The 14,193-nt window shown below is 34.6% G+C and overlaps 1 protein-coding gene across 4 annotated transcripts; it reads right to left on the bottom strand.

Moving 5' to 3' along the window:
• Positions 1-963: 963 nt before the first annotated feature.
• Positions 964-14,077, bottom strand: LOC130941090 (DExH-box ATP-dependent RNA helicase DExH5, mitochondrial-like). 4 transcript variants are annotated; one of them, XM_057869477.1, is made up of 19 exons: positions 13,964-14,077; positions 13,485-13,642; positions 13,311-13,398; positions 11,802-12,047; positions 8,535-8,630; positions 7,857-8,045; positions 7,584-7,743; positions 7,374-7,504; positions 6,788-6,955; positions 6,430-6,702; positions 6,005-6,196; positions 4,526-4,729; positions 4,301-4,370; positions 4,065-4,213; positions 2,801-3,106; positions 2,583-2,642; positions 2,305-2,454; positions 2,075-2,185; positions 964-1,991 (listed from the first exon to the last, which is right to left on the bottom strand). In XM_057869477.1, exons 1-19 carry the CDS (start codon positions 13,997-13,999, stop codon positions 1,536-1,538), a joined length of 3,243 nt encoding a protein of 1,080 aa, XP_057725460.1. In that variant the 5' UTR covers positions 14,000-14,077; the 3' UTR covers positions 964-1,535. The 4 variants fall into 4 exon arrangements, with proteins under 4 accessions (XP_057725460.1, XP_057725463.1, XP_057725461.1 ...); XM_057869480.1 differs by lacking the exons at positions 13,311-13,398; positions 13,485-13,642; positions 13,964-14,077 and adding an exon at positions 10,645-11,238 and having other exon boundaries at positions 11,802-11,819; XM_057869478.1 differs by lacking the exons at positions 13,311-13,398; positions 13,485-13,642; positions 13,964-14,077 and adding an exon at positions 10,939-11,238 and having other exon boundaries at positions 11,802-11,819.
• Between the last annotated feature and the right edge of the window lie 116 nt (positions 14,078-14,193).

The following is a 14,193-nucleotide window of genomic DNA, read 5'->3' as shown; positions in this document are numbered from 1 at the left end:
CTGATGGTTCTCACATGCACATGGATAGATTGGGATTCTATTTTGCTAATTTGATAAAAATAAATTAATGAATTCTAGCTAAGCAATATGAACGTTGGAAAACATTAATGATAGTTGGTTGGTTGAATATTAACGATGATTGGTTGAGCATCGTTAAAATGTTTTGAGAATATTGGTATAGACTATTTTTGATGATCCACATCTAATATTAAAAGATTTTTGTCGAAGTTATTCCATCTATAGATAAGACGGTAGTAAATTTTTAAAGACAGTGCCTAAAACGATTTGTGATCAACTTGTTTTAATATTTCTTTAATTTATTTGTCTACAAATTGTATTTGTATCTAAAATAGTTAAAATATTTTAGAAGTATATTCCAAGTGATGCATCCTAAAGGTTAAGTGGTGAAATGATGAAAATATAAACATAAGAGAACAATTTGAACTGGAAAAATTTTATGAATTTTCATTTATAAGTAATAGAAGTGACTATAAAATATAATCACGTTTCGTTACAGTATATCTCGAAGACAATGAAATGGAAAAAAAAATTACATGACAATACAAACAATGCAGTATGAAGCCCAAGCCCCTTTTTAACCAGACAATTTTTAATTATCGCTGTCGAAATAACTCATTATACCTAAATTATTTCTCAAACAGAAATCACCATCAGACGCATAGTAGCTAAAATATCGATTTAATTCTTAAAATCTTCCGATTTTAAATGAGTTTATCGATTTTACAAAATTTGTACTAAATCTGACGATTTTACGATTTAAATCTTATTAAGATTTTACGTTTTACATTTTTAATTTACTTTTTCGATTTCACGTAAAATCTCGATTTTTTCTACCTTGATTCAGACATGAAAACCGAAAAAAAAAAAAAAAAGGAAAAGAAAGTGAAGGAACATAGATCACATTAATGCGAACTCCTGCTTGACCAAAATTTGTTTCCCTCGCCAAGTTCATTGAATATCAATTCCAAACATACTTTAAATATTCATTCTTTATATTTTCACTTACATGTTTCACCTAAATATAGAATGGAAGCTCTTTCTGTTGCAGAAGATATCAAATTAGTCTTCACATTTCTCGTGTACAATACTGATTAAGTGTAGCTAAGAGACCTTCAAATTTGTCATTTTGAATATAGAAACACTTTAGAAGAACCTTATCCCAAAATTAAGTCAACAACATGAACATCTGCAAAAAAATTTCCTTTGTCAAACGGCTCAGATTAGACTGTTATCTTAGGCTTTCAATTCACAATTTATTTCATGTTAAATGATTTGCTTTGATCAAGGGTAGGCAACTCCAACCTCGGATTGAATCAACACAATGCACGCTAAATTGGAGATTGTTGTTGTATGAGCATGAATTGGCTCAAGCCCCGGAGCTATATATCAACAATGGAACTAATCCATTTTTTCTGGAGTTCAAAGACTTGAGCAAGGACCTTAAAAATCTAGACAAGTACATCGATCTTGGACTCTTTTGTTACCCTCACAGAAAACCCATTACAGTTGATTGCTTAATTATGATCCCTCTTGCTTTTCTTCACTGCATTGTGATCCATGTGCTCGTTTTCTGCCTGTCTTTTACCCATAAGCCATTGCAGTGCCTCAGCCGCGGCGTCTTTTTCCGCAGTCTTTTTATTGTGACAAGGTTGGCCCATTATCTGTATACCATTAAACTCGACTGCAGCCCGAAACTGATTGTTCTGTATTTGCATAGTCTTGTAGATGGGTGCAGCACATCCAGCACGAGCCAGAAGAGTTTGGAGCTGACCTTTAGAATTATCGCCACCAGGTCCACTGTCAGTCCTTGAAACCAATGCTGGCTGCAAGGTCATCACAGATGGTTTCGATGGTTTAATGACCTGGCAGCTAAACACAAATCTGCCCTTACATTTATCTTCGGAAATCAGCAACCGTACAGCAGAAAGCAGCTCGTGAAATAAGTGTATTCCCATCATCGGAAACTGTAGCTGCAAAGTTCAATAGTATATTAAAATTTTAACTCAATTTCATCAACGTAGTTTGTATGAGAATGAAATAAATTTGCACCTACTTTGCTCTGAATGATGTCATCTAGTTTCCTCCTTATGCTCTGAAACATTTCAGCAACAGGAGGTTTCATTAAGAACTCCAGATACCCTCCTAACATTTTTAATTGACCATCCTGCCAGAACAGGAATGTAAACAATATAAAACACTACAAAACATTTTAGAGGTTAATTCCAAACTGCAATATTTTATAAAATAAACACGAGCACCCCAAGAAAAAGAAAAGGAACTAACACCATCATTTGAGATCTTTCCACCAAAAAGAAGCACCACTGAGTCAGACACAGCAGTTGAGTCACGAAGGAACACCGAATTCACTTTTATCTTCTCATTAAAAACAAGCCACGGATATGGAATTTTGCTTTCTCGAGCATTCACTGAATTCTAGGGAAATGAAACAAACATGTAATCAATATGGGAAAAAATATGAACAGAAGGTTGAAATGATGACATCTAAAACACGCCTACAGTTTTATAACCCATGGCAAATTAATAAATTTGAATGGACTAACCAAATGAAGATGCACTTTACCATCCTCCATTGTTTTCAGAGAAAATGACTTCTCTTTATGCTGCAAATGAAAATATATCATAGTTAATTACCTACCGCATAGACATGGACTCCATATGCAATTTGAACACTCGCTAAAAAGTTTCTACTTTCCATAATAAATTATACTATTTATGCAATATAAATATAAAATAATAAAGGAAAAAAGGAAAAAAATACCACAATAGAGCAAATTCCAGGATATAGCCCATAAAAAATAACTGCTCGTATAAGATGCACATCATAGCTCCACGCATTGCAGTTTGTTGCATTGCTATCAACTATTCCAATATCCTTGAGAAGGGATAAGAATTCCATCCGAAGGGCATCAATAGCTTTCATGGATTGTGAAGAAAGGAAATTTGCCCAGCAGTATTCTTGTCCAGCGAGGTCTATTTCAGCATCTTTCCAGCCATCATAAGCCCTCACAAGGGCAAGATGGTCACTATAATCATGGGAGAATTGAGACTTCGCTGCAGCTGCAACCTATAATGAAAAACTTGATAAATCAAACACCAGATAAAAACCTCGTAATAAGGTCCTTGAGCACTGACTGACAAGCCTAACGGACCAATGCTTGTTTCTGTAGTGATACTGTCCAAAATTGAATAATTTAAACGGAACTGAAATATTACTCTTTTTAACTAACTCTTTACACTGAGAAAATATCAGAAAAAAAATAAACTGATTCTAGTATCACTGACCACCCATAGAAACAACAATTTTAGAAGTATTCATTTCCAAATGAGAGATTATTGTTGGCCCTTAAACGGAAGCTCAATAGCCACTGCTTACTGCCTTTAATTAGCTCCAATAAACGGGTAGGTGGTGATAAAATTTTTATGAAATTTTATAAAATTGATCAATACGGTGAAATGTCTCAATTCAATTGTATTAATGGAGCTCATAGCGTATGAGTTATTGGAGGAGGGAAGTTCACGACATACCCCTGGTGTAAGTGAATACCCAAGAAATATTAATCAACACCACTATTTACAAAAGCAGTTAATGAGAATTTTTATGTCTCCATTCTTACACCTGCTACACATTCCTATATTCTCCTAATCTCACTGGTACCAATGCTAACATTAACACTATGACATTAGTGATCCATATTATGAAGCATCAACAAAGCCTTGCATGGCTAGGACTAACTAACATAACTCCTCATTTATCAAACCTTAGGATTTATTATGTAAAGCTATGCAACAAAGGAACATAACATAGGTAGAGTTGGTTTGCCATTTTATAATTTTAATTGAATTTGGTGTTTCAAGTTTGAAATATAAAACAAACATAAAAAGTTCCCAATTCATTATTATGCCGTATGTTTCTGTAGAAATCCAGAACCGAAGAACCGAGGAACATAGAAACACAAGCGAGAGTCAAATGACCTCTTATTGAAAGGATAAAGCTGCAATCATTCAACACAAGGACAACTTACATCTTTTTGGTCCAACGGTGCTAGAAATGGATCTCTCACACTCAGGCTGGCAGTGACAGTTAATATGGGATCCAGGCAATTGAAGATAGCACCCAATATAAGCATCTTCCCTAGTTTGGGTTCCATCGGAAACATTGTCAGGTAGTGCCCTATCAATTGACAGATCAACTATGAGGCTTCAAATTGAATAATAACAATTAATAAGCCAGACTTTCATGTATTGGTAAGAGATTAACCTAGAAGAGTCAGATTCTCATTGTCATCAAAAGCTCCAATTATTTTTAAATATTCAATTGCATTTTGCACCTGTGAATAAAATAAGTAAACAAAGCAGAGATAAACACAAATAATCAACAGTGTGAACAAGCAAATTCATTTCAGAAATAGTGAGTAAAAAACTGCACATGTACAGCTGGAGATAAAATGTAGAACTGAAACGGAGTTTATTATTTTATCCTTACTGCAAGAATCTCTGGAGACTGTAATGCCCTAGACAAGAACTCTGATATCGGTCCAAGTTTTAAACTTTTGATTTGCAAGCAGAGAGATTGCAAAGGTGTTCTCAAAATTTCCGGCAATTGATACTCTGCAAAAGCATCATAAACACATCTAGGATAGAGATGGTAACATTCTCCTGGTTGAACTCGACCAGCTCTTCCTCTTCTCTGTAAAAAATTTCAAGTTAAAAAGACAATAAAATCAGCATTTGAGATCTAAAAACTTCTCACTTCATATCCAGGATGGCAATTGCACTTAGACAATGCTATCTGAGTCCAATGGCAATTTCCTCTTTTATAAAATGGCACAAACAAAGCAATCAGTTAGATAGCTTAACATTATAACCCAAAGATTCACGTTATATCATATATATTCATAAGGATAATAAACTAGATAGTAAGTTTCAGTGGACTGGGTGCATTTGAGGTTTGCCACAAAGTTGATAAATTAGGCTGCAGCTGGCATTTTAAGCAGATAATGGGAAACTTCAATTAGGCCCAAAAATTATACTGGCATCTGCCTAGATGTTCATGAATACAATATCATTTTCCATGAATACTTTATGCACACAATATGCTTCAAATAAAATAGAATACAACTACAACAACAACAACAAAGCCTTATCCCACTAGGTGGGATCGGCTACATGGATCAAATAATGCCACTATGCTCTATCATGTATCATATCTACAGTGAGACTGTTGACACGTATATTTTCTTTGACCACCTCATGTATGAATTTTTTAGGTCTTCCTCTAGCATTCGCCACCTGTCCACCTTCCATCTCATGCACCTTCCTAACCAAGTGCTCTGCTAATCTTCTTCCCACATGTCCAAACCACCTGAGACGAGATTCTACCATCTTTTCTACAATAGACGTTACTCCAACTTTCTCTCTTATATCGGTTCCCCCACCCCCCATGCCTTGCCTCTGAAAGTAGATTGATACCTTTCTATGTAATTGGCACTTCATTTTCTTGAACGTAGATGATAATAATAATTACATACAAATAGTATCACTTATCATATAAATCTAAAAAGTAAGAGTATCATGATTATTAATTTATTTGTATGTATCTTTCCCCCCAATCTTGTTATTCAAGTAGAACTGGCTGCTACCCTCATCCCAATGCCTACTTATTCACTAAATATGAACCAAGCCTATAGCAGCACAAATATGAAGAGTTGTGATGTAAGAATCCGTACACAAACTAGGACATTGTCTATATAGCGTATCCCAGTTAAGATAGCATTCAGCCAACACACAACAGTTACAGAATTACATGGATCTTTTGTACAAAGTTCTCTAGGAAAAGAATAACACGAAAAAAACCCAGTATAAATATATCAAAGATGGCAGAAGCAAATTGCTTTTTGGTAATATTGAGCAAATTATACATAATGAATGCCAAAGATGAAAAACAACTAGAAGATATCCTTACTTGTTGGGCAGAAACCTTAGAGATCCAGGTTGGAAGCAAACAAGGTGTGTTATTAAGAGCATCATATGATGATTCTTTTTCCTTTCCACAGTCAAGAACGAAAACAATATCGTTTATTGTGATACTCGTTTCAGCAATATTTGTTGCTAACACTATTTTTCGCACTCCTTCAGGTTCTTCAAATATTAATCTCTGTCAATTCAATATACAAGACAGTAAGGCACATCTGACATGTTTCTTTCATCGTCACAGGATTATGCATGCAAGAAATTTCTGAAGAGTAAACATGTCTCTAGAAACATCATCATTATTCTTATTTATTCTAACCATAAACTATAACTTTTATTGCTTGCATAGAGCGCATAAAATGCTAAGGAATGTAAGCAGATTGTTAAGTCAACTGCCATCAACAGGGAACAAATTACCTGCTCAGAGCTTGCCATTGATCCATGGCATATAAGAAGCAAAACTCGGCTTTGATCTCCCAAAACAGGATGTAAAAGGAGCTTCTCTTTCAGTGCACTTATATCATCCCATCCAATCATAAAAACCAACACAGCACCTGGCCTTTCGTCCTCACATATATGGCATAAAATATATTCTATGAAGTTAAAACCCATGCAATCAGGATTCCAACATGACAAAGATTCTCTTGTTTGTGGATTGTAATCTTTGAAATCAGCTTCCCTTAAAGAATCCTGGTAATATGTTCCGCAAATGAACTTAATTAAACGGGGAAAATGTCAAGAAATGGAGCAATTATAGTTTGGATATTTTCAATACCTCTACAACAGAAGCAATTTGGCTTTTCCTTTTTCTAGGGGCCTGTTTGTTCATTTTCCAAATCCTTTCTTGACCATAATCATCAATTTGATTATCAGGAGTCAATCTGTAGCCCGACAATTCCAAAATGTCCTCCAAAAAACAGGTTCTAACAGGGTGCGTGAAACCCTAAATTATCAATGACATACATCAATATCAATAAAGAATGGAGAACTTTTAGCTTTTGGCACACAAATAGCAATGCTCAGTACCTCCAACTAAATATATGAAGATTCCTTTTGATCCCATACCAGAAATATAATTTAGAACCTCCATCCCATTTAAAACCTCGCAAGTCCCCACACTTTGTTAAAAAGAAGAAGACAGAGAAAAAGGATTTACTATAACAGAAGAAATTAGTGGAAATTTTCTTCAAGAATTCTTCAGTTATTCCGTTAACATTGTAGGTGAGATGAACCGTAACTTGCACCATTACACTCTATACACCAAATACTTTTGTCCGCTAATATTTTGTTCATTTATCATAATAAATTCACAAAGATAAAGTTTTCCCCCTTCATATAGTTCAATTTTTTTTTAAACGCACCGGAATCTTGATTATTGCAGCTCCATTAAAGTATGAGGAGAAGAGCTCCGCATCAAGGGTAGCACTCATTAAAATCAGTTTCATTTCTGGTCGGCGAGGTAGGAGATCTTTAAGGACAATGAGAAGAAAATCTGTCACAGGAGAATGAAAAGAACATGAAATCAACAATCAATTTAGAAACCAATGACTCAATCAGTTTAAAATTTCTACCTTCATTCATCCCACGCTCATGAATTTCATCCACAATAATATGAGTTACATCTTTTAATTTTCTATCAGCTATTAATCTTCTTAATAAGATGCCTGTTGTGCAAAAGAGAAGCCTGGTATCTCTCCCTTTTATACCCTCCAATCTAACCTTATATCCAACCTTTGATGAACAACAGAGTGAAAGAGAAGGCATATTTTAAAACCTAAACACATTATACTAGAAGAAATGTGTCGATGGAATCATTCACAGTAATTATTTTAAAAGAATCTCACAGATTCACCCAATTTCTCCCCTCTCTCAAGCGCAACCCTCTCAGAAACAGATATCGCTGATATGCGCCTTGGTTGTGTGCATATGATATTACAAGCAGCTCCCTGAAGAGATTCTATTTCACATTCTAAAATAAACTGTGGGAGTTGTGTTGTCTTCCCACATCCTGTTTGTCCCGAAATGATAACCACCTGTAAAAGATGCCACTTAACAACTTTGAATTTGAAAATGCCAAGCCTTGAGATATTGAAATCAACTACAAACTACTTTTACAACAGACCAGCTGGCACAGATGAATCAAATATGCAAGCCGAAGATATGTGTTAAGAGGAAGAAAAAGAGAATATATAGACAATATGAAATAAATGCACAAATACAAATAGATAATTTCCCTAAGTACATATTCTAATAGGTTCTAATCACAATGATTACAAGATTTGAATAAGATTCATGCTGGGATTTGGAGAGATTTTTAGGAAAGCATTTCCTAACTCAATGGAAGAATACAACATATTAACTCATAAAAAATTTAGCATAACTCAAACGGGCATACTGGGCTCTTAAACATTTTTTTTCTTTTTTAAAACTAAAGAAAGAAAATAGCCCTAGTAATATACCTAAGCTGTTATTAACTAATGACTAATACCCAATCAATAACAAAATACATATATTCAACAAACCTGATTCCTCAATATAGTTGACAATATTGCTTCCTTCTCTTTATAAGCAGGGAGACTTCTACGAAATTCTAGCATTCTTCTGCCTTCTGCCGACTCCTGAAATGAAAAGTTAAGACATCAAGAAGTCTTCTTGTATTTCAGATATGTCTGTTGAGATCTCTGTAAATAATTAAGATGAAGAACTAAGAGGATCCCATTTTTGAACCAAATAACTGTGCTAAAACCTCTATCCGCAAGCATTTGTACAGAATATGGGAGAGGATGACTAATTGTCATAGACCCAGACAACAACTGTTATTCATTTTTGGGTAATGAAGTCATCAAAACAATAGAAGGATATAATAAGGAAAGTGGAAGATAATACATCCTCAATATCAAGAGACAACACCAACACCATAAAAATATGAGAAACAACGTCTCTACACATATCTGTTGAGAAGCCGAATATCATATCCCAAATTAGTTGGTCAGCCAAATAATCCTCCTTAAAATATGAGCATGTTCCACCCAGAAAGTAATATGGACCACATGCTTACAACAATGAGCACCAAGTATCTCTGTAATCTAGAGCACAGGTCTATGTATATCCCTTAGCATCTAAAAGGACTTAAGACAATCTATTTAACCATCTAGCAAACCTTGACAGCATAGATCCAGCAGCAACCAACAATGTTTTTCCCTGGAAAAAAGTGGAACTTGCCATTTTGCAGAAGAGGAATATAAGCCTAATGTATAATATACATAAATGTTGAAAACCTATGAGGTAAGGCATTGGATGACAATTCCTAGTGAATCAAAGACCTTTCTGAATAGAAATAGGGAGGCCAACAATAGACACTAAGAAAGTTGTTGGAGTTGGACATATTTACACTATAAGGCTCTTCCTCAAGGTACGGGGAGGCATATCTGAGAGCATATTATAGGTAAAGAGAGGCCATAGAGGTGGACTCTGATGACTTATCCCAAGTGACGTTGCTCAAAGTTCTTGGGGTTTCACTAACTTTACTTTCAGGGGGGAAAAGGGTAATGAACAGGTAAATTGTTGGAAATTAGAATAAGCTCAATGGAAAGTTCAAGTTACATGTCTTCAAATAAGGAAATGTCTAAAAATGTATATTAAGGGTGTGTAATAGGAAAAATAATATTCATATTCATTTTGCTGCCAAAAAAAAATACACAAGAAAGACACACTTAACAGCTTATCTATACTAAAAGAAAGGATATGTTAGATAGGCAGAGCTATGGTAGCAGTACCTGGAACGGATATGCAAAATGGATACAAAAATTTTGTAAGAAGTGGGTTACAAGTACACCTATTATATATAATTTTCTTTTTCAATAAATTTCACCTCATATGAACTAATTTTTAATATAATAGAAGAGGAAAACTCAATCTTTCACATAAATGAAGAATAAATTACATAAAAGCATATATTAAATAATTACACAATTTTTTCTCACCATAAAATCTAAGTAGTCACTCATATGGTAACATTCATGTCCTTCCCCACACATTTGACTTCGGTACTATGTAATTAAGAATTCAAAATTACAAGTGATGGGACAATGAATAGAGTGATAAAATAGTTGAAAGAAATTAAATTAAAAGGATTCCAAGGGACATGTAGAACTTAGTTAAAGATTTGAATTCAATAAGTGAGACTTGACCAATTCTTTCAGCAGGAACTTTTGATAAATAAAGGAAAAACATGGAGAAAGAGGTAAAATGAAATCAGCTACTAGCAGCATGATCAGAGAAGCATCATCTTAAAAGATTAAATTAATTAAGACAACAAAAGGAAGAGTACAAAGACAAAGGAAGAAAAGAGATACTTTTAAAGAACAATAGCTGACGAGAGAAAACAGCAAGGCTTTCCATTCTCTCAGCATATCCCTCTAAAAAGACAATGAGCTTTTACATGAAATAGCAGTCAACATATAAACTCATCCCACAAGACTGACTTTTCTGATAATCTGTAATCAATTACACTTTGACAAAAGAACTCCAAATGGTAGCATTGACTGTGTATTGCACATAGGTTAGGCTTCTTTCCTTCCCAAATCTATAAAACCCACTCAACAGGAACTAGTCTAAAGTTCTAGAACATACCCGCATATGCCAAACATACCAATTGAAGTACTCCCACGACTTGGACAACTACCAGAATGAGAAATACAAGCCGTAGGGTTCTCTGTATGAAGAAGTGTAACGGAGAACAAAGATTAGTTGGCAGCCTTAGCCACGGGTACTCCTAAAACTCAGTAATATTTGAACCAAAGGAAATAATAGAACCCATCAGCCATGATTCTACTAGGACAGCAGAACCTTGCAACTAAATATTACCAAAAACAAAGGCCTGATTCAAATGACAAACCACGTGAAATGAAACAAATTAGAAGGCACCTGCAAGAAGAATGGTACTGGCCCCATGATGGATAGAGCCCTTGATAGCAGGATGTGCACCTCACACATCAACAGGCTGCTGCAACTAATAATTCACGTAACAATGATTCCGATGGTGGTGCTCGATGGATAACCTGAACAAGATTCCACCCTCACTTTTATGAGAGAAATTGTTGCCCAACCACTTCAGTTCATGAACCCTACCTTATATTACACCACCTACCTTCATAACTACCAAGGAATTTCTTTGCTACCAATCAGTCTTCTAGTTCCCATCAAACATTTAGCTATTTCCTAAGGCTACAAAAGAAAATTGTGGATTCATAGTCAAACTCAAATAAAGCTGAAACATGGAATGACTACCTGAACCACTCAAAGGTGAATCTTAATGAAATTTCTATTTAATATGCAAAATATACAAAATTCCTTAGAGAGAAAGAAATGGAATACACTGATCGCAATATCCTCAAAAACTACTCTCCTCATACCATCTTCCTCATGTATCACTCACAGAACAGCACTACAATTTTTTTATAGCAATCTTTCATATTCTAACTCAAAATTCAATGCACATCAATACATTAAACATAGGTGAGCTTTCTTTTTCTTTTACCCTCGGAAAATCCAAAGGAAAACTATTTGCAGCATCTTACCAGGAATGCATAAAAATAAGAATAAAATTCATATGACCATCCTTTTTTGGGGGTAAAAGAATTCATATAGCTGCAAACATAAGTTGCAAAAGAAAATGGTGCATATCTAAATTTATTAAGCAGAGATGATAAAATAAAAATATTAAAATAAAATATCAAATTCAATTACAATAACAATTTGCCATGACCATATATTTTTATTAAGACAACCTGCCAAGCTTGTTGCTGATCACGCATTTGCAAGCTTCTTTGCCGGAGAATTTTCTCCAAAGCAGCCTTATTCAATGCTGGCAGCTGAGGTTTCTCAAATAACCTTTCATCCACACCAATACTATCGTTATTTGTTGATCTTGCAAATGACAAATCTGGAAAAGTTTCCTTCATTCTGGATTTTTGGGTTTGGTATTCTTCAAGATAAGCATCAACTCGCCTTAACATAGAAATAGGTATGCTTACCTGTTAATTCCAAAAACCCTTACTTAGGTTTATTTCTATGAGATAAGATGTCCAACAGAATAAGAGTATATTTGGGTAAATTATGATATTAAAATTATTTCAATACTTGATTTTAACTTAGGTATATTTTGTAAGATTGATTATGCGAAAATCAATTTCCAATTAAATGTATTAACCTAAAAGTCATTTATTCTCAGATGTATTAGCATAAAAGTAATTCTAAAAAAATATATCTGACTAAAAATCAAAAGCTAAAAAAACTTGCTTATAAGTAAAGACATTTTTCAAATTAAAATTCTAGCATTTCTGATAAACCCTTTGCTTCTTTTCTTTAGCCCAACAAAATGACTTATTTCAAGACAACTTTTATTTTAATAATAAATATAAAATAACAAAAACTAAATGCTAACTTAATTATTGATAGAGTAAGCTGAGTAAAGGATCTAGAAGAGCCTAGAAACTAGAAACTCTTAAGAGCAGTTGTAAGAGCTGCCAACTAGGATAGATTCCCCCTAACAGTCCCTAACTAACTTAAGTTTGTAAAGACCTTTTTACCCCCTTGTTCTAGAGTGCTGAACACTCTTGTTATCTATGTATAAATACTGACTCAGCACTCTAATGTGAAGATACTCTCATTTTCTACCATTCTCAGTTTCTCCATCTTCTTTCTGTTCTTTCCTTCTCTCACTTTCTCTCTAATCTGAAACACTATCAATTATAACTATTTTCCAAATATAGGCTAAAATTAGTACTAAGGAACAAGATATAAATCTTATAAGGTCGTGACTGAGACAATAGAGGGTAGAAGAGAAAGAACATTTAGGGTCAGTTTGGTAACTATCCTAGAACATAAATGTAAAAAACACTCTGCTGTATTTTGTTTGTTTCTCAAGGCAGAATATAGAGACAAGACAAAAAAATTTTGTCTTTGATCCTGCTTCATTGTCCTGGATTGCCTTTTCTGTATCCTTTGCCTTCTCCAAAGTCCAAACAATTTCCAAACAGAGCCTTGGAGACATAACATGTTTGGAGAAAAGGCTAATACAGAATGAAGCAAAATTTCTCTGTCTTGAGATAAAATTTGCCAATTTTCTATGGACCCAAAACCTAGGAATAGTGGAGGCACAAATAGACATTTTGTCATATCTCTGTCAACATTTTCTGAATTACATACACTTCAGATTTTTCTTTTTTCCTTCTTTTTTGTCCTCAACAAAATGGTTCAAGAAAGTACAGGGCACATCAATGAATACAAAACTATACCTCCCTCAGCGGACGTCGATCATCCAAATCAGGTCTGTAGTTGGGAAGTGGAACCTTACTGATGACAACAACTTTTGCATACACATGGCTGCTAGATGGAAATGTAATTGAGTTCCCCCACAACAGAGCAAGAGTAATAACTCCAGCATTAATAGTTGAAAATCGCACACACACCTGTACAATCCCATTTTGCTTGCCAAAGCTGCTATTTGCTGGAACTCACGCCTATCCTTCTTCTCTCTCGAGATCAACTCTTGCTTACTCTCATCATCTAAAAGTGTGATTAATTTCTGCTTCCACTCCACAGCAATATCATTCGCAAGGGAAGCACTCTGAGAAGCAAGTGTTGAAGAAAAACAAAATCAGAAAAAACTAAGACAGCATGCATTTAACTGAGATATCAATTCACTAAAATCTGCAATTTTGGTTATACGTTCAAACCTTATTGCCGTACAGAAAATATGGTATAATCAAAGTAACTAAATTACTATCAACAAGGAAAATGCAGTTAAACATTTTAGAAAGATTCAAGGAGATAGAAGAAGAATGGGACACACAGGAGTATAGCGACATTACAAAAGTGAGTAGTTGAAGATTAGCCATGTTTACAAACATTACGAAAATCAAGAAAGAATTAGAAGTAATCTACTCACTGGACGTGACGAAGCCTCTTCCGGTTGAGAAGGCATCTCTTTTCTTCCTTCAAATTGGAACTGGCAAGAGATGGAAGAAGATGATGAATCAGGGTTCTGGGTTCTGACTGTTAACCCACGAATGCGTTGAATTTAGTTAATTTAAAGCCCTTCAAACGGCGTCGTTTTGTGGTGTTTATGTCTTTGCGGCTTCGGTCAGACACATGGATGAGGTAAGTCATAACGGAAAT

This window comes from Arachis stenosperma, chromosome 7 (assembly GCF_014773155.1).
Source record: "Arachis stenosperma cultivar V10309 chromosome 7, arast.V10309.gnm1.PFL2, whole genome shotgun sequence".
NCBI lineage: Eukaryota > Viridiplantae > Streptophyta > Magnoliopsida > Fabales > Fabaceae > Arachis > Arachis stenosperma.
This window is presented reverse-complemented; position numbering and strand designations above follow the sequence as displayed.

What these genes read in the sequence shown, in the direction of transcription:
- LOC130941090 (XM_057869477.1), bottom strand. Translation starts at nt 13,999, where the DNA reads ATGCCTTCTCAACCGGAAGAGGCTTCGTCACGTCCA. An exon ending in GGGAGAAATTGGGTGAATCT is followed by an intron (nt 7,744 to 7,856) that starts GTGAGATTCTTT and finishes TGTTCATCAAAG; the next exon opens with GTTGGATATAAGGTTAGATT. An exon ending in CAATGGCAAGCTCTGAGCAG is followed by an intron (nt 6,197 to 6,429) that starts GTAATTTGTTCC and finishes TTGAATTGACAG; the next exon opens with AGATTAATATTTGAAGAACC.